The 19797-nt window shown below is 44.9% G+C and overlaps 1 protein-coding gene across 1 annotated transcript in view; it reads left to right on the forward strand.

Annotated features, from left to right (window-relative positions):
• Window positions 1–17231: 17231 nt before the first annotated feature.
• The window catches only part of PRAMEF20 (PRAME family member 20), a 5000-nt gene continuing 2434 nt past the window's right edge, over window positions 17232–19797 (forward strand). The window contains exons 1-2 of the mRNA XM_032758978.1: window positions 17232–17533; window positions 18670–19251. Of these exons, the coding sequence (XP_032614869.1) occupies window positions 17247–17533; window positions 18670–19251 (869 nt within the window). The 5' untranslated portion in view covers window positions 17232–17246. The remainder of the gene's footprint in view (window positions 17534–18669; window positions 19252–19797) is intronic.

Here is a 19797-nt window from a genome sequence, read left to right on the forward strand (position 1 = left end):
GTTGGGATTACAGGCGTGAGCCACTGCGCTTGGCTTTTTTGTGTTTTTTTGTTTTTTGTTTTCTTTTTTTTTGAGACGGAGTCTTGCTCTGTCACCCAGGATGGAGTGCAGTGGCACGATCTCGGCTCACTGCAACCTCCGACTCCCAGGTTCAAGCGATTCTCCTGTCTTAGCCTTCTGAGTAGCTGGGATTACAGGCACACGCCATCATGCCCAGGTAATTTTTGTATTTTTAATAGAGACGGGGTTGCACCATATTGGCCAGGATGGTCTCCGTCTCCTGACCTCATGATCTGCCCGCCTCGGCCTCCCAAAGTGCTGGAATTACAGGCTGAGCCACCGCACCCAGCCTATTTTTACTGTTTGAAAAAGTTGGTTAATTCTTTTGTGTCCATTTCAGAGTTTATATCAGAACAATTTACGTAATATACACCCCTACTAGAGCTTGTCATATAGTAAAAGACAAGTAGTTAATACTTTTACAAATAGTAGATATGCCTTTGGAGTGATTGATAATTTTAAAATATTATGTAAACAATGAGAATTTCTCACTTCTAGTGGAAGTACATCAAATATGGACCAAGAGTGAACAAGTTTGTCCTCAAACTTTTTTTTTTTTTTGAGACAGAGTCTCGCTCTGTTGCCCAGGCTGGAGTGCAGTGGCACAATTTCAGCTCACTGCAACCTCCGCCTCCTGGGTTCAAGCAATTCTCCTGCCTCAGCCTCCCAAGTAGCTGGGAATACAGGCACCCGCCAGCACACCTGGCTAATATTTTTTTTTTTTTTTTTTTTTTTTGAGATGGAGTCTCTGTCACCCAGGCTGGAGTGCAGTGGCGCAATCTCGGCTCACTGCAAGCTCCGCCTCCTGGGTTCACGCCATTCTCCTGCCTCAGCCTCTCCGAGTAGCTGGGACTACAGGCGCCCGCCACCACGCCCGGCTAATTTTTTTGTATTTTTAGTAGAGACGGGGTTTCACCATGGTCTCGATCTCCTGACCTCGTGATCTGCCCGCCTTGGCCTCCCAAAGTGCTGGGATTACAAGCGTGAGCCACCGCGCCCGGCCACGCCTGGCTAATTTTTGTGTTTTTAGTAGAGATGGGGTTTCACCATTTTGGCCAGGCTCATCCCGAACTCCTGACCTCGTGATCCACCTGCCTCGGGCTCCCAAATTGCTGGGATTGTGGTTGTGAGCCACTGCATCCGGCGTCCTCAAACTTTGTTGTTGTTGTTGTTGTTGCTGTTGTTCGAGACGGAGTCGTGCTCTGTCACCCAGGCTGGAGTGCAGTGGTTCGATCTCGGCTCTCTGCAACCTCTGCCTCCTGGGTTCAAGCGATTCTCCTGACTCAGCCTCTTGAGTAGCTGGGATTACAGGTGCACACTACCACGCCCAGCTAATTTTTTTTTGTATTTTTTGTAGAGATGGAGTTTCACCATGTTGGTCAGTCTGGTCTCGAACTCGTGACTTCAGGTCATCTACCCTCCTTGGCCTTCCAAAGTGCTGGGATTACAGGTGTGAGCCACCACGCCCAGCCGGAAGATGTCTGGTTTTACCTTTCCTTATAGAAATAGTGTTTTACTGTGATACTGATCATCTCACTTTTTTCCACTTAACTGTAAATCTTGAAGATTTATCCTCATTCTAATTAGCTGGCATAGAGTAGTTTATAAAATGAATGGTGCACGGTTTAACCTTTTGCCTGTTTATGTACATTTATTTTACTATTACAGATCATGTGGTACTAAAATTCCTTGTTTACACTGAAGTTTCTCTTTGGCTTCTCAAAGCTTTCCCTCTATTTATCCCATCTCTTCTGGATCATCAATTTTCTTGTCTCTGATAAATCATTTTCATCAGCTTATGACCAGGCTCTTCACAATCTTTCATTTTGAAAATGAAGCAAAAGGAAAAGAAAGAAAAACTGTGCTTGCTGCTATAGGAGTCTCTAGCTAGCATTCATTTCTTCCCATTTCTAGCAGAATTTCTCTCAAATGTTCTGGGCTGGGTGCAGTGGCTCACCCCTGTAGTACTAGTACTTTGGGAGGCCAAGGCAGGCAGATCACTTGAGCTCAGGAGTTCAAGACCATCCTGGGCAACATGGTGAAATCTGGTCTCTACAAAAAATTAGCCAGGTGTGGTGGTGCACACCTGTAGTCTCAACTACTTAGGGGGCTGAGGCTGGAGGATGGCTTGAGCCCAGGAGGTCAAGGCTGCAGTGAGGCGAGATAGTGCCACTGCACTCCAGTCTGTATGACAAAGTGAGACCCTGTCTCAAAAAAAAAAAAAAAGAATTCTGCACATTCCAATCACGATGTCTTAGTCTCTCATATATTCTCAGTATAATTTTCATTATATTCCAAATACACAGAAAAGTATACTGAGTAATATATAAAACACAAGGTTACTCACATCCAGCTTCATTGTTAACATTTTGCCTATTTGCTTCAGATTCCCCCAGATGAATCATCTTCCAGAAGAATCTTCCTGTATGACCCTCCCTTATTGCTGGAGTCTTGTCTCTTCCTTTCTGCCCAGACAAAACCACTTTCGTGAATTTGTTATATATTGGCTGAGCACAGTGTCTCATGCCTGTAATCCCAACACTTTGGGAGGCCGAGGTGGGAGGATCACTTGAGGTCAGGCATTTGAGACCCGCCTGGCCAACATGGTGAAACCACATCTCTACTAAAAATACAAAAATCAAATTACATGCGTGTAATCCCAGCTACTCAGGAGACTGAGACAGGAGAATCACTTGAATCCACGAGGCAGAGGTTGCAGTGAGCCAAGATCCCTCCACCACATACCAGCCTGGGCAACTGAGTGAGACTCTGTCTCAAAAAAATAAACAAATCAATTCTAATCAGAGACCTCACTCTCACAGATCTCTAGGCTCAGACAATTTCCATGTGATTTTTTTCCACACTGTCAGTTATGTTTTTTTGGTTTGTTTGCTTTGTTTTTGTTTTGAGATGGAGTCTTGCTCTGTCGCCCAGGTTGGAGTGTAATGGCACAATCTCTGCTCACTGCAAACTCCGCCTCCCAGACTCAAGCGATTCTCCTGCCTCAGCCTCCAGAGTAGCTGAGATTACAGGCACCCACCACCACATCTGGCTAATTTTTACATTTTTAGTAGAGATGGGGTTTCACCATGTTGGCTAGGCTGGTCTCAAACTCCTGACCTGAAGTGATCTGCCCGCCTCGGCCTCTCAAAGTGCTGGTTTTATAGGTGTGAGCTACTGCACCCAGCTGGTATTTTCTGTCTTATATAAGATGTTTCAGAAAGAAAGGCAAATATGGAAAGCTGTCTAATTCATTTCATGAGAGAGCTGTAACCTATGTTTTAAAAATGAATAAGGATATTTGAAGGAAAGTAAATTTAAAACTTATTTGGCAAAAGTTTTTTTTTTTTTTTTTTTTTTTGAGACAGAGTCTCACTCTGTCACCCAGACAGGAGTGCAGTGGCATGATCTCGGCTCACTGCAACCTCCAACTCCCGGATTCGAGCAATTCTCCTGCCTCAGCCTCCCAAGTAGCTGGGATTATAGGCACACGCCACCACACCCAGCTAATTTTTGTATTTTTAGTAGAGGTGGAGTTTCTCCATGTTGGCCAGACTGGTCTCAAACTCCTGACCTCAGGTGATCCACCGGCCTCGGCCTCCCTAAGTGCTGGGATTATAGGCATGAGCCACTGCACCCGGCCAGCAAAAGTTCTTAATAAAATATCAGCTAGCTAAATGCAACAGTGCATTAGAAAGTCATATATAATGGCCATTCTGGGAATGCCAGATAATCACAGAAAAAATCTAAGTGTAATTTACCACACTGTCAAACTAAATGGGAAAAAGCAAGGTTCCTACAAAATGCAGAAAATAATTGCAGAAAAATCAAATTAAATTTATAACATATTTTGGAAAATGAAATGTTGTATGTTAAAAACTTGCATTAAACATCAGATGTAATGGATAAACATTAGCTCCCTTTCTACTGAGATATGAAACAAGGTAAGACCCTCAGCAACTTAGGATTTAGAGGCACGTAGGTATTTTGGTCAGTAGTAAAGACTTCAGATCCAGACTGATTAATTTAGGTTCAAAACTGGCAAAGTGGCCAATGGCTGTGTGATACCCAACTTTCTTAACCTCTCTGTGCCTCAGCTCACTCACCCATAAAATGGGATAATCACCATATTGACTTCACAGAGTGCTATGAGTTCATCTATTTAAGTACTTCAAGCTGGATTTGACATGGGGCAAGCAATAATATTTTTATTGTTATTACCTTTGAAAAATATATTAGTTAAAAACTTAGGTAAGAAACCAAGGTCTATAGTTAAGGTGATTATAAGACTTCATACACCCCTATTGTTCTGAAAATCTTAATTATAACAAGGCTGGGCGAGGTGGCTCATGCCCATAATCCCAGCACTTTTGGAGGCCGAGGTGGGCGGATCACCTGAGGTCAGGAGTTCAAGACCAGCCTGGCCAACATGGTGAAACCCCATCTCTACTAAAAATACAAAAAGTAGCCAGGCGTGGTGGCAGGTGCCTGCAATCCCAAGTACTTGGGAGGCTAAGACAGGAGAATCACTTGAACCTGGGAGGTAGAGGTTGCAGTGAGTGGAGATTGCACACACCATTGCACTCCAGCAGCCTGGTGACAGAGCGAGACTCCATCTCCACACACACAAAAATAATAAAAATTATAACAGCATGTCCATTCACTCTCCAAAGTGTCCGGGACTGGACAATTAATTGTGAAGCCCTCTTCTGCAGCACCATACACTATAGCATATATGTGGATTAAAATAAATACAACTACAAAATGCAAGTATATATTCTATATACTTTCCATATACTTATATTTTATGAGGTCACATGCAAATTCAAGGTTAGGTCAACGAGTAGAGTGGCTGTCTATGGAAAGGGGAGTGGAAGTGAATCGTGGTAATAAAAGGAAATAGATATAGATATAGATATGAATAGATAGACATATACACATATAGCTGCAAAAAAGGGGGTTGTCATGGACCAGTGATGACAGTGAGCCATGAAAAAAGGCTACAATTCTTGTGATTGTGTGTCCGTTTGCAGGATGGATTATAGCTTCCTTTTTTAGAAAGGCTGATGCCAAGGCCGGGCGCGGTGGCTCACGCTTGTAATCCCAGCACTTTGGGAGGCCGAGGCGGGCGGATCACGAGGTCAGGAGATCGAGACCACAGTGAAACCCCATCTCTACTAAAAATACAAAAAATTAGCCGGGCGTGGTGGCGGGTGCCTGTAGTCCCAGCTACTCGGAGAGGCTGAGGCAGGAGAATGGCGTGAACCCGGGAGGCGGAGCTTGCAGTGAGCCGAGATTGCGCCACTGCACTCCAGCCTGGGTGACAGAGCGAGACTCCATCTCAAAAAAAAAAAAAAAAAAAAAAGAAAGGCTGATGCCACAGTCATAGCAAATAAATGATTATTTTCTCTCTCGTTTTGTTTTTTTTTTATAAATGAGTATAAAATGTGTTTCCTTTCTGGGGCATCTCTGGAGAAATCTCCAATGGTAGGAGAACTCAGTTTACTGGGCAGGTGATCACACAGATAAGATTTTACAGATCTAATGACACTACCATTAACTTCATTCTCCTTGGTATTCTACAAAGGTTGAGTGAACAAATGGTATCTTGAAACTAAAATTAACTAAACTAACAAAGAAGACTGGATTACTTTTTTTTTTTTTTGAGACAGAGTCTGTGTTGCCCAGACAGGAGTACAGTGGTGCTATCTCGGCTCACTGAAACCTCCGCCTCCTGGGTTCAAATGATTCTCCTGCCTCAGCCTCCCAAGTAGCTGGGATTACAGGTGCCCACCACCACGCCCAGCTAATTTTTGTATTTTTAGTAGAAACGGGGTTTCACCATGTTTGCCAGGCTGGTCAATTCCTGGCCTCAAGTGATCTGCCAGCCTTGGCCTCCAAAAGTGCTGGGATTACAGGTGTGAGCCACCATGCCCAGCAAGACTGGATTACTTTAATGAAAACTTTTACCACCGCTGTGGGAAAACACAGATAGATCCCTCATAAGGTATTTTTTTCACCAACTACAATCAGAAGCACTGATGATAAAGTATTTACTGGAGAACCTATGCCTTTGATAATAGAACCTCCTGTATCCCCTGCACTTTTTAGCTCTGATTGTGTAACCAGAGGATCAGCTTGAACGATCAACCATTGCTTAAGTTGTTACAGGTGATGATGCAAAGCCCAAATTGCTCAGGCGTGTCCGATGGGGAAAAGGTTTAACCTCTTAACGGCTAACACCACCAGCCTGGCAGACTGGTTGAATTGGCATCACCTGAAACCAGCTGGAAAGGTCATGAGAGCTTGCTTCACCATCCCCAGATTGGGGAGGCAGGTTTCGACCTTGTCTCCTATCTCCTTGTCAGTTAACTCGCTCTTTTTTGTTTTTTTTTTTGTTTGTTTGTTTTTTTGAGAAAGAGTTTTGCTCTTGTTGCCCAGGCTGGAGAGTGCAAGGGCACGATCTCGCCTCACTGCCACCTCCGCCTCCTGGATTCAAGTGATTCTCCTGCCCCAACCCTCCCAGTAGCTGGGATTACAGGCATGCGCCACCATGCCCGGCTGGTTTTGTATTTTTAGTAGAGATGGGGTTTCTCCATGTTGGTCAGGCTGGTCTCAAACTCCTTACCTCAGGTGATCCACCCACCTCAGCCTCCCAAAGTGCTGGATCACAGGCATGAGCCACCGCGCATGGCTTTTTTTTTTTTTTTTTTTTTTTTTTTTTTTTTTTTTTTTTTTTTTTTTTTTTTTGAGATGAAGTCTCACTCTGTCACCCAGGCTGAAGTGCAGTGGCGTGATCTTGGCTCACTGCAACCTCTGCCTCCCGGATTCAAGTGATTCGCCTGCCTCAGGCTCCTGAGTAGCTGCGATTACAAGCACGTGCCACCACACCAGGCTAATTTTTGTATTTTTAGTAGAGAGGGGGTTTCACTATGTTGGTCAGGCTGGTCTCGAACTCCTGACCTCATGATCTGCCCACCTCGGCCTCCCAAAGTGCTGGGATTATAGACGTGAGCCACTGTGCCTGGCCCAGTTAACTCTTAATAAATCTTTTTTTTTTTTTTCCCCACGTGGAGTCTTGCTCTGTCACCCAGGGTGTAGTGCAGTGGTGCAATCTCAGTCCACTGCAACCTCCACCCCCCAGGTTCAAGCAATTCTCCTACCTTGGCCTCCCGAATAGCTGGGACTACAGGTGCCCGTCACCATGCCCAGCTAATTTTTGTATTTTTAGTAGAGACAGGGTTTCACCATATTGGCCAGGCTGGTCTCGAACTCCTGACTGTGTGATCCACCCGCCTCAGACTCCCAAAGTTCAGGGATTACAGGTGTGAGCCACCATGCCCAGCCCAATTTTTGTTTTATTAGTAGAGATGGGGTTTCACCATGTTGGCCAGGCTGATCTCAAACTCCTGACCTCATGATCCACCCAACTCGGCCTCCTAAAGTGCTGGGATTATAGGTGTGAGCCACCACGCCCGGCCTAAACTTTTTTCCTTTTCTCAAAAGATGGTGTCATAGTATTGGCTTCTATGCACTTAGGAGAGTGAGCCCATCGCTCAGTAACAATATGACTCCATACTGCAAGACCTTGATGCAGAATTTCAAAGACTATTTCCAGTAGGTGAAGGAGGCTTTCAGTGATGCTTAGAGCTTCATGCCCTAGCATTTGGAGAATGCATTCTTTAGAAATGATACCAGGAGAAATCTGCCCATGAGCATCATTGGATGGGACCGTACCAGGTGACTTAAAATTAAGGATAACTAAGGAAAAGCCTTCCCTAGAAGCAGACTTCATCACATGGTAGACAGCTTTTCCAGGACAATGGAACAAGACTCCACTTGATCATCTTCCATTGACTGAGTCTTGGTTTTGTTTTGTATGAACACAAAATGTTCAAACCTATATTTTATTTTGTTAGGTACTTTCACCACTCAAAGCAAACACTTTCTAAGGTCCCCTGTTCAAAATGTAGCCTAAAGCAATTGCTGGCTACGGAGTCATTTAGATGAATGGGAAGGATCACAACAAATAGTAGAACCTCCTCTCGTAAACAGTTGGGTAGCAATTGAGTTTACTAACTTCATGATAAGGCGTGTTATCCTTCCTTTAGCAGGTTCGTTAATATTTATAATTAAATGACTTGGCACTGAGAAGAAGCTATAGATGCAAATGGGTGGCCTATGACTATTATTGACTTCATTACTAGAACTTTATCTCTATGCATAGAAAACATTAGTGGAACTGAGTCTAATCTAGGTAGTGTCCCAGACTCCCCCTAGAATCAAACTCTTTGGTTTGGCACACATTATGAAGACTGGAATGCTATAGGTATTGACATAGACATAGAAACTGAACATGAACATGTTATCCTCTGCCATATAACCAGAGACATTACCGAAACTAGACATTGGTTTATTGGAAACTAGAGGCAAATAGAATGCCTCTACAGCTCTACTATATGATATTAATAATAGTTTCATTTACTGGATGCATCAATACTCAGGGCATGTTTGGAGAGGAACCTATTTTATTTATTTATTTATTTTTTGAGATGGAGTGTCACTCTGTTGCCCAGGCTAAAGTGCAGTGGCCGATCTCAGCTCACTGCAACCTCAGCCTCCCAGGTTCAAGCAATTCTCCTGCCTCAGCCTCCTGAGTAGCTGGGATTACAGGAGCACACCACCACGCCCAGCTAATTTTTGTATTTTTAGTAGAGACAGGGTTTCACCATCTTGGCCAGTATGGTCTCCATCTCCTGACCTCGTGATCCACCCACCTCAGCCTCGTAAAGTGCTGGTATTACAGGCATGAGCCGCCATGCCTGGCCCCTATTCATTCTTCAATGGAGATGGCATGCGAGGATTACTTTATAAAATTCATAGAAATACTTTTTCTTCTCACCCCAATCTAAACCATTACCGTGTAAACTGGAGTCAATGGAAGTTAAGGCTCTTGAGGCAGAAATAATTAATAAGGCTTCATTGGAAGCTAAATGCGAGGATCGACCTGGAAGACACATACTGACAAAGTGGGTGTGTCCCAAAGTCTGTTACAAGTCGGAATGTTTTTGTGAGAAATGTTAAAAGAAGGGAATGGGACTCCTCATATCAGTTTTTTTTTTTTTTTTTTAATTTGCTTTTGTTTTCTTGATCTGGCAAGCCTCAAATAGAGTTGTTTTTTCAATGTGTCTTTTCCATTGGAAGGTATAATACAGAGGCTAAAATCATTGGCATTAGATGACAACATAACAGGCTGAAACATTTTCCTTGCAAGACAACCAGCAAAACTTCATGATCAGAATCAAATCAGTGTCCTTCTCACTGTCAGTGGGTGAAGCCTTCATCAGTACTTGTAGAGTTTGAGGCACTCATGAACTCACGATCAGACTGTTTACTCAGGGACAGGATGTAAGCCAATGCTAAGACCTTCCACTGGTGGCTAATTTTTAAGCCTGCCCAATGAGACCTTCAGGTTTTCACTGGCAATATGCAGGTGCAGATATGACAAAGAATAACCATAACCTTGATATCACCTCCAGCTGGTTAGGAATGGGATCCTTTTGACCCTTTGTCTCCATAAAACCAGGTTACACATCTTGTGTGGCAACAAAATATATGGTCTGCTTAACAGAGAAAGAGACTCTGTAAAAAAATAAAAAATAAAAAATAAGGATTTTTATTATGAAATGAGCAAAGCAATGGGAATAAATGTGAGATTATCCAGGGAGGTAAAGGAAGACAAAGATTTGAAAGGAAAAATAAGGAAGATTATTTGTTTTGAAAGACTCATCCTTGCTCATAAGGTTCAAAACCAAGGGGTCATCAGTGCAATGTTGGATAGATTCCTCCTCCACCACCTCAATAACCCGCAACATGTTTACCAAGTCTTGGTTCACTCCCAGGATCCAATTAAAACACCCAGCTCAACCCTGCCCAGCCCCCACCCTCACTTCCCTTTGTAATTTTGATGTGACTTTATTACAGGACCATCAGGTTCCTATGTCTGCTGCACAGTAGCTTATCAATATTCTGAGACAGCAGGGTTTGCAGCAGAGAGTTTAATGATCACAGGGTGGCTGAATGAGAAGCTGGGAGGAGATCCTCAAATTCGTCTCCCCAAGACTCAGGGTTTTCAGGGGATCGTGGATAGCCAGGGGCTGGAAAGTTGGTGCAGTTTGGTGGCAGTAAGAGGGATGAAGTCATCAGGATGTCGAAACTTCATTCTTTGGTGAGTTGGTGCCTTGCAGAGCCCTTCAGATGAGCTGGCATCAGTAGTTTCACTGACAGGCAGAACCTGAAAGAATATGTCCAATGAAAAAGTTAATGTTTCACAAGGCTTAAATTGTCTGCAGGGCAGTTAAGGGGAACTGCAATCTAAGGTCTACATGATTTTGGGACAGTCGGCTGCCAGCAACCACGAGGAAGCAGGTCAGAGAGCAAGCTGACCCCATGATGAATGCTGAATGCGCTGCAACTTGGTTTGTTTTGGTTTCTCCCCCTCACCGATTAAATTTATAAAGTTTATAGGTATGGTTTGAATTTCTTCCAGAGAAGCCTTAACCTAAGCCCTGAGACCACTGACACCCTCAGTGGCACCTCTCTTCCACCAGAACGAGCGTATAATCTGCTACCTTAGGTGATATAAAACCCACAAGACCATTCGATACATGGAGATTTTTATTCTGATTTTGTAGGGACAACACCTCTGTTTTTATAAAGCTATTTTAACTATAAAGCTTTTTTTTTTTTGAGATGGAGTCTTGCTCTGTCACCCAGGCTGGAGTGCCTCAGCCTCCTGAGTACCTGCGATTACAGGCACATACCACCAAGCCCAGCTAATTTTTGTATTTTTAGTAAAGACCAGGTTTCACCATGTTGGTCAGGCTGGTCTTGAACTCCTGACCTCGTGATCCACCCACCTTAGCCTCCCAAAGTGCTGGGATTACAGGTGTGGGCCACCGCACCCGGCCACTATGAAGTATTTTTATAATTTTGATGTGGCCAAAGATCTCCTAACAATACTACTTTCAGATTTTATTTTTCTCTCTAATGTCTAGAACAGATCAAACCCTTCCCTGCCTCACACTCAGGACTATGCAGGTCACATATTAGAAAAATTCCATCAGTGTTTGTGGAGTTCATGAATGAATGAAATCTTTTTTTTTTTTTTTTTTGACAGAGTCTCCCTCAGTCGCCCAGGCTGGAGTGCAACGGCACAATCTCCGCTCACTGCAACCTCTGCCTCCCGGGTTCAAGCAATTCTCCCACCTCAGCCTCCCAAGTAGCTGGATTACAGGCCCCCACCATCATGCCCAGCCAATTTTTGTATTTTATTTTATTTTATTTTATTTTGAGACAGAGACGGGGTTTCACCATGTTGGCCAGGCTGATCTTGAACTCCTGACCTCAGGTGATCCACCCACCTCAGTCTCCCAAAGTGCTGGAATTACAGGCGTGATCCACCATGCCTGGACTTAATTTTTCTATTTTTGTAGAGACAGGGTTTCACCCTGTCAGCCAGGCTGGTCTTGAACTCCTGACCTCAGGTGATCCACCTGCCTTGGCCTCCCAAAGTGCTGGGATTACAGGTGTGAGCCACTGAGCCTTGAATGAATGAATTCTTGACTTCCACTCTATCCCTAATACTGTCACTTTTTTGATTCATGAAATGAATATGGATATCTGGTATAAATGGATATCTGATTCAATCCATTAATCTGGGGAGAGCCAAAAACCCAATCAGGATTAACTGGGTGGAGCTTCAGAAATGCAATCAGATATCACTTTTTGATTGGAAGCTAGCAGCGGATACAAAGAGGGGCGTGGGTGGGAGTTGCGATTAGAAAGGTCAATAAAAGCTTCTAAAGACCCACAGGAGAGACCCAAAGTCTTCAAGCCTGGAGTTCCCGCTTGGTTCTTCCTGAGGTCTGAGCACCCTGCAAACTGAGTCCAGATCTGGTAAGTCCCTAATCTCTGTAAGGACACTCCCATCTGACCTACAGTCAGCCAGTCTGGGATGGTGACAGTGCAGGCACAGAGTTATATCCTGTCTTTTTTTTTTTTTTTTTTTTTTGTATGACCAATTTGAAGCTTTGAATTTTTTCCTTTAAACGCAGTTTTGTCTTTATTTCAAAAAATTTGATTCATGCTTTGGTTTATATCATTTCAGAATTCTTGGTGGGAGCAGTGACTCATGCCTATAATCCCAACACTTTCGGAGGGCAAGGTGGGAGGATCATCTGAGCCCAGGTGTTCAAGACCAATCTGGGCAATATGGCAAAACTTCATCTCTACAAAATATTTTTTTTTGGTGGGGGATAGAGTCTTGCTCTGTTGCCCAGGCTAGAGTGCAGTGGCATGATCTTGGTCCACTGCAACCTCCGCCTCCCAGGCTCAAGCAATTCTCATGCCTCAGCCTCCTGAGTATCTGGGATTACAGCCACCTGCCACTATGCCTGGCTAATTTTTGTATTTTTAGTAGAGGTGGGGTTTCACTATGTTGGCCAGGCTGGTCTCAAACTCCCGACCTCAAGTGATCCACCCACCTCGGCCTCCCAAAGTGCTGGGATTACAGCCATGAACCACAGTCCCCAGCCTCTACATAAAATGTTTTTAAATTAGCCAGGCATGGTGGCATGCATCTGTAGTCTCAGCTATTTGGGTGGCTGAGGTGGGAGAATCCCTTGAGCCCAGAAGTTTGAGGCTGCAATGAGCCAATGCTCACACCACTGCTGTACTCCAGCCTGGGCAACAGAGTAAGACCCTGGCCCCCTCCCCACTGCCGCCAAAATAAATCTTAAGCAAACAGTTTTAAAAATATCCAATTAATTGAAATCAGTAGGCAGATCCCAACCCACCCCCCCTCAAAAAAGGAGAGAAAGAGTTTAGAAGTCTCTACATGCTAGCATCCCATTCAGACTGTTTAATCCTACAATTGTGGTTTTGTAAGAAAAACAGACTTAAAGATTTCCAATAATTCCCACAATGGCCATAAATTATCCTGGGTGTAATTTTCCCATCAGTTTAAAAATGCACATGAGAATGACCATGAATTTTGAATGTATAGCAGGCTGGAGTCCCAGAGGTTTTGTTTGGGATGCCTTAGAATTTTGAGGATCCCATTCCATTTCTTAATAATATCTCTAGAGCAAAGGAAATCCTATAAATTCTGTTGGAATTTGAAGAGTTTGGGCAAAGTGATTTGGTTTGACAAGTGTTCCTTGTACAGAATTCTCTTTATCCTTGGTGATGGCCTGTGCCCTCATTGTTCCACCAGTGACCAAGTCTTTCCGAGTTGCATGAAAATTGCCTTGAGACTTGCTTATGTCCCAGTGGTAATTTTTGCCCACCCATGACCAGATTATCCTAACACTAGAGACTTTTTCTCTGGTGTCCTTTATACTTGGCTGTGACCACCTTAGTGGCTTTTAATTGGTCATCCTGTGCTGCCTTTAATTTAATTTATTTTATTTATTTATTTATTTATTTTTATTTTTATTTTTTTTTTTGAGGCAGAGTTTTGCTGTCTCACTCAGGCTATCTGGGCTCACTACAACTTCAGCCTCTCAAGTAGCTGGGATTAGAGGCATGAGCCACCACACCAAATTAATTTTTGTATTTTTAGTAGAGACAGGATTTCGTCGTGTTGCCCAGGCTGGTCTCCAGCTCCTGGCTTCAAGTGATCCACCCACCTCAGCCTCCCAAAGTATTGGGACTACAGGTGTGAGCCACCACGCCTGGCCGCACATTCTTTAATTTTCTCAAACTGCTTTGCTGAGCCCATGTCTTTGGGAGGAAACACCCTTTAACTTCTTGGAAACACTGAACCTTTCTCCCTCCCCTCAAGGATAATGTTGAATTTTTCAGATTCTACATCTTCTCTTTTGTAGCTACTTAACCTTTTAATTTTTAACCTCGATCTAGACACAAGACTTTCAATTCTTGCAAGATCCCCAATAGATCCCCTAAGATCCCCCAACATATTCACGTGTCGTGCTTTCTTCCCCAGATTTCATTTAAAACACTCAGCCCCACCCCGCCCAGCTCCCACCCTTCGTTTTCCTATCAGTTTTCATTGTAATTGAATTATCCTATCCAGTTTTCATGGTAATTTTGGCCTGATTTCCTTCAGAGAATCTTTGACCTTAATTTTAAACCAATCACATCCTCATTGTAACTCTTCCACCCGAATGGAGACATGGGTGTGGGGGTGCATGCCTGTAATCCCAGCGTGGAAGGCTGAAGCATGAGAATCCCTTGAACCTGGGAGGTGGAGGTTACAGTGAGCCAAAATGACACCACTGCACTCCAGCCTGGGCTAGGAAGTGAGACTCAGCCCCCCACCCCGCCACACCAAAAAAAATTAGATTATACCACCCAGATAATCATTGGATACATGATGATTTCTGTTGTGTTTTCTTAGGGACTGTTATCTCTGTCTTTGTAAAACTGTTTTAACTCTGAAATATTTTGATAAATTTGATGTGGCCAAGGGTCCCTCAACAAAGATACTTTCAAGTTTTTTCTTTCTGTCTAATGTCAGGAAGAGATTCAACCCTTCCCCATCTCACACACAAGACTATGAAGGACACATATTAGTAAAACTCCATGTTTGTGGAGGGAATCAGTGAATGACTCCTGGACTTTTACCCTATCCCTAAATCTTTCACTTTCATGGATGAATATCTAATTCAATTAGTTAATCTGGAAGAAAGCCAAAAATCCAATCAGGATTAACTGGGTGGAGCTTAAGAAATTTAATCAAATGTAGTTTTCTTCTTTGTTGCTGTTGTTTTTGTTTTTGTTTTTGAGATGAATCTAGCCTATTTCTCAGGCTGGAGTGCAATGGTACAATCTCAGCTCACTGCAACCTCCGCCTCCTGGGTTCAAGTGATCCTCCTGCCTCAGCCTCCCTAGTAGCTGGGACCACAGGCACACACCACTGCACCTGGCTAATTTTTGTATTTTTAGTAGAGATAGGTTGGCCAAGCTGGTCTCAAACTCCTGACCTCAAGGGATCCACCCTTCTTAGCCCCCCAAAGTGCTGAGATTACAGGTGTGAGCCACTGTGCCCAGCCAAGATGTTTTCTGACTGGCAAAGGGGTGATGTGCTTAGAAAGGTCCGTAAAATCCTCTGAAGATCTATGGGAGAGACCTGAGGCCTGGAGTTACTGCTTGGTACTGTGAGGGGTCCAAGCACCCTGAACGCTGAGTCCAGATCTGGTAAGTCTCCACTTCCATAAAGACACTCCCATCTGATTTGCAGTCAGCCAGTCTCATAGTTTCAGGCAGCCCAAGATGGCACAGAGAATTATCCTGTTTTATCAGATGAACAGATTTTGGCTTTGAATTTTTCTCTAAATGCAGGTTTGTCTTTATCCCCAAAATTTTGATTTATGCTTTGTTTTGCCATTTCAAAATTCTTAGCCAAGCAGTTTTTGTGTTTTTGTTTTTCATTTATTTGTTTGTTTAAGAAGGAATCTCATTCTGTTGCCCAGGCTGGAGTGCAGTGGCATGATCTCGGCTCACTGCAACCTCCAACTCCCTAGTTCAAGCAATTCTTCTGACTCAGCTTCTCAAGTAGCTGGGACTACAGGCACCCGCCATCACATCTGGCTAATTTTTTTTTTTTTTTTTTTTGTATTTTTAGTAGAGATGGGATATCACATGTTTTCCAGGCTGGTCTTGAACTTCTGACCATGTGATCCGCCTGCCTTGGCCTCCCAAAGTGCTGGGATTACAGGCATGAGCCACCACACCGAGGCTTCTTGACATTTTAAATACATATTTTGTGATTTTTTGTGCCCTTAAATTATAGTTCATAGACTTTGGGGCATTGTGATTTGACAAATTAGGTTTTCCTTTTTACTAAAAGTTTTTTTTGAGACAGGGTTTCACCCTGTCGACCAGGCTGGAGTGCAGTGGCGCAATCTCTGCTCACTGCAACCTCTGCTTCCCGGGTTCAAGCGATTCTCGTGCCTCAATCTTCCAAGTAACTGGGATGACAGGTGCATGCCACCATGCCCAGCTGATTTTTGTGGGGTTTTTTTAGTAGAGACAGGGTTTCACCATGTTGGCCAGGCTAGTCTCCAACTCCTGACCTCAGGTGATACACCCGTTGAGGTCTCCCAAAGTGCTGGGATTACAGGCGTGAGCCACCGCACCCAGCCCCTTTAATAAAAGTTTTAAAACATTCTATGTAGTATATATTAAGTAAGTCACCATGCCCAGCCAAAGTGGTTCACTTTTAGTAGTGTAAGAGGTGTGTATTGGAAACATCTGTGTCTTGTGAATGATCCATAACACTGTCACATAGCTTTCAAAGTTTCCCACTGAAATTTTAAATAACGAGCCTGGGGCAGAGGCTCACGCTTGTAATCCCAGCAATTTGGGAGGCCAAGGTGGGTGGATTGCTTGGGTCTAGGAGTTCAAGACCAGCCTGGACAACATAGGGAAACCCATTGTCTTTACAAAACATCAAAAATTAAAAGGTTAGCTGGGCGTGGTGATGCATGCCTGTGGTCCCAGCTACTTGGGAGGCTGAGGTGGAAGAATCCTCTGAGCCTGGGAGGTCAAGGCTGCACTGAGCTGAGATTGCACCACTGCAGTCCAGCCTGGGCGACAGAGCAAGACCCTGTCAAAAAAAAGAAAAAAGAAAAAAGGGAGGCAGGGAGGGATGAGGGAAAGAAGAAAGAGAGAGAGAAAGAGAAATAAAGTAAGCTTAAATAATGAAAAGAAAACAAATAGAACCCATTCTAAGGATGCCCCGTGAATGTTCCCAACCAGCTTATTTGTAGGAACTGAGAATGTAGGCATGTGACACTCCCATTCCCATTGTTTTAGAACCTTGAGTAATTAGAAATTTCCCCCAACAGTGGGAGGAGTTAGCTTTCAGGTTCCTCCATACTCACTAGTCACTGGATGAGCACTGGATAGAAAGGAAGGGCTAGTGGTGGCCCTGCCTCCTCACTGCTTGGGAGACGCTCATGCTGATGCAGCAGAGGCAGAATGCTGGCTTTATGGCCACTGAGTACAGAGTAGAATTGGAGTAAACTGAGGACTCTTTCACCATTGCCAGAGCCGTGACTTTGGCCCTGGGTGAAGATGAGATTGCATGGGCTTGGCCTGAGAGTGATGACTTTTCTCTGGATTTGTCCTCTGCAACTTTTCCTTGCAGATTTGTGAAGATGAGCATCCGGACTCCACCCAGACTCCTGGAGCTGGCGGGGCGGAGCCTGCTGAGGTACCAAGCCTTGGCCATCTCCACCCTGGAGGAGCTGCCCACAGAACTTTTCCCCCCACTGTTCATGGAGGCCTTCAACAGGAGACACTATGAGGCCCTGAAGCTGACGGTGCAGGCCTGGCCTTTCTGCCGCCTCCCTCTGGGGTCTCTGATGAAGAGGCCTTGCCCAGAGACCTTCCAAGCTGTGCTCGATGGGCTTGATGCACTGCTTACCCAGGGGGTTCGTCTCAGGTGAGGTGACCCAGGTCGGCTGGTGGGGAGGGCCCAGGTGTACAACAGAAGGAACAGCTGGGTCATGACAAGTGAGGAGGTCCAAGGGGGGCCCACAGGCTTCTGATGGTTTTGGTGAGGAAGCTTAGAGAGGCCTTGGCCATTGCCCAGCTCCTCAGGGAAAGGACTGCTCACCACCCGGGGTCCACCGAGGTAACAGGACCCTCTCTTCTAGTGACACCGAAAGGCACCACTGAAAGTGGAAACTAGGCTGGGTACAGTGGCTCACACCTGTAATCCCAGCATTTTGGGAGGCCAAGGCAGGCAGATCGCCTGAAGTCAGGAGTTCAAGACCAGCCTGGCCACCATTATGTCCAGAATTGGTTCCTGCCAGTGGGTTCGTGGTCTCACTGACTTCAAGAATGAAGCCACGGACCTTCGTGGTGAGTGTTACAGTTCTTAAAGATGGCATGGACCCAAAGAGTGAGCAGTAGCAAGGTTTATGGTGAAAAGCAAAAGGACAAAGCTTCCACAGCCTGGAAGGGGACCTGAGCAGGTTGCCGCTGCTGACTGGGGTGGCCAGCTTTTATTCCCTTACTGTCCCCTCCCATGTTCCATTTCTGTCCTATCAGAGTGCCTTTTTTTCAATCCTCCCCACGATTGGCTACTTTTAGAATCCTGCTGTTTGGTGCATTTTATAGAGTGCTGATTGGTGCGTTTTATAGAGTGCTGATTGGTGCATTTTACAATCCTCATGTAAGACAGGGAAGTTCCCCAAGTCCCCACTCGACCCAGGAAGTCTAGCTGGCCTCACCTCTCAACATGGTGAAACCCCAACTCAGCTAAAAAGACAAAAATTAGCTGGGCATGGTGGCGGATGCCTGTAATCCCAGCTATTTGGGAGGCTGAGGCAGGAGAATTGCTAGAACCCGGGAGCTGGAGGTTGCAGTGAGCCGAGATTGCGCCACTGCACTCCAGCCTGGGCGACAGAGGGAGACTTTGTCTCAAAAAAAAAAAAAAAGTGGAACTGGGCAGGATCCAAGGGTAAAACAGGGTGGAAAAAAGTCAGAGAGAGGGAGAAGCAGCAGCGAGGGGAGCAGCTGATATCCAGGATGTGAAGTCCTTAAATTCTCAGCCTCTCTTCTATTTTTCCACAGGAGGTGGAAACTTCAAGTGCTGGATTTACAGGATGTCAGTGAGAACTTCTGGATGGTTTGGTCTGAAGCCATGGCCCGTGCATGCTTACCAAATGCCATGACGAACAGAAAACCAGTGCAGGACTGTCCAAGGATGAGAGGACAGCAGCCCTTGACTGTGTTCATAGACCTTTGCCTCAAGAACAGGACTCTGGATGAATACCTCACCTGCCTCCTTCTGTGGGTCAAGCAGAGGGAAGGTTTAGTACACCTGTGCTGTAAGAAGCTGAAAATGTTGGGAATGCCCCTCCACAATATCAGAAACATCCTGAAAACAGTCAACCTAGACTGTATCCAGGAGGCGGAAGTGAATTGCAACTGGACACTGCCCGTCCTGGCAGAGTTTACCCCATACCTGGGCCAGATGAGGAATCTTCAGAAGCTCGTTCTCTCTGACATAGATGTCTCTCTCTACATTTCCCCAGAGAAGAAGAAGGAGTTTGTTACCCAGTTCACTTCTCAGTTCCTCAAGCTGCGCTACCTCCAAAAGCTTTCTATGAACTCTGTGTCTTTCCTCAAAGGCCACCTGGACCAGCTGCTCAGGTGAGGAAGGGTAGTGAGCTTTCTCTGCAGGCCACAGCAGAGCCTTTCTTGTTACAGTGGGCATCTACTGTGAGCCAGCCTATGAGGATGTAACAGTAAAGGGGACACTAGAATGTCGGTGCATTTTCCTGTTGGAAGTGGGTATCACACATTCATCCCAATGAAGACAGAGGAATCAGCTGGGGTAGATGCTATAGAGAGGCTGCCATGCTAGGAAGCTAGCTACTGGAGGGTTCAGATTTAGTGAGGGTGCATTTGTGAATTCTTCCTGAGGACGTGTGTCTAAGTTAAGATGATGAGAAATAGGCCAGGGATGCTGGCTCATGCCTGTAATCCTAGCACTTTGGATAGTGCTAGCAAGAGGATAATTTGAGCCCAGGAGTTTAAGACCAGTGTGGGTAACATAGCAAAGACTCCTGTCTAAAAAAAGAATAAATAAAAAATACAGGCCGGGCACGGTGGCTCACGCTTGTAATCCCAGCACTTTGGGAGGCCGAGGCGGGCGGATCACGAGGTCAGGAGATCGAGACCACGGTGAAACCCCGT

Source organism: Hylobates moloch, unplaced genomic scaffold (genome assembly GCF_009828535.3).
Source record: "Hylobates moloch isolate HMO894 unplaced genomic scaffold, HMol_V3 SCAFFOLD_9, whole genome shotgun sequence".
NCBI classification, from domain to species: domain Eukaryota; kingdom Metazoa; phylum Chordata; class Mammalia; order Primates; family Hylobatidae; genus Hylobates; species Hylobates moloch.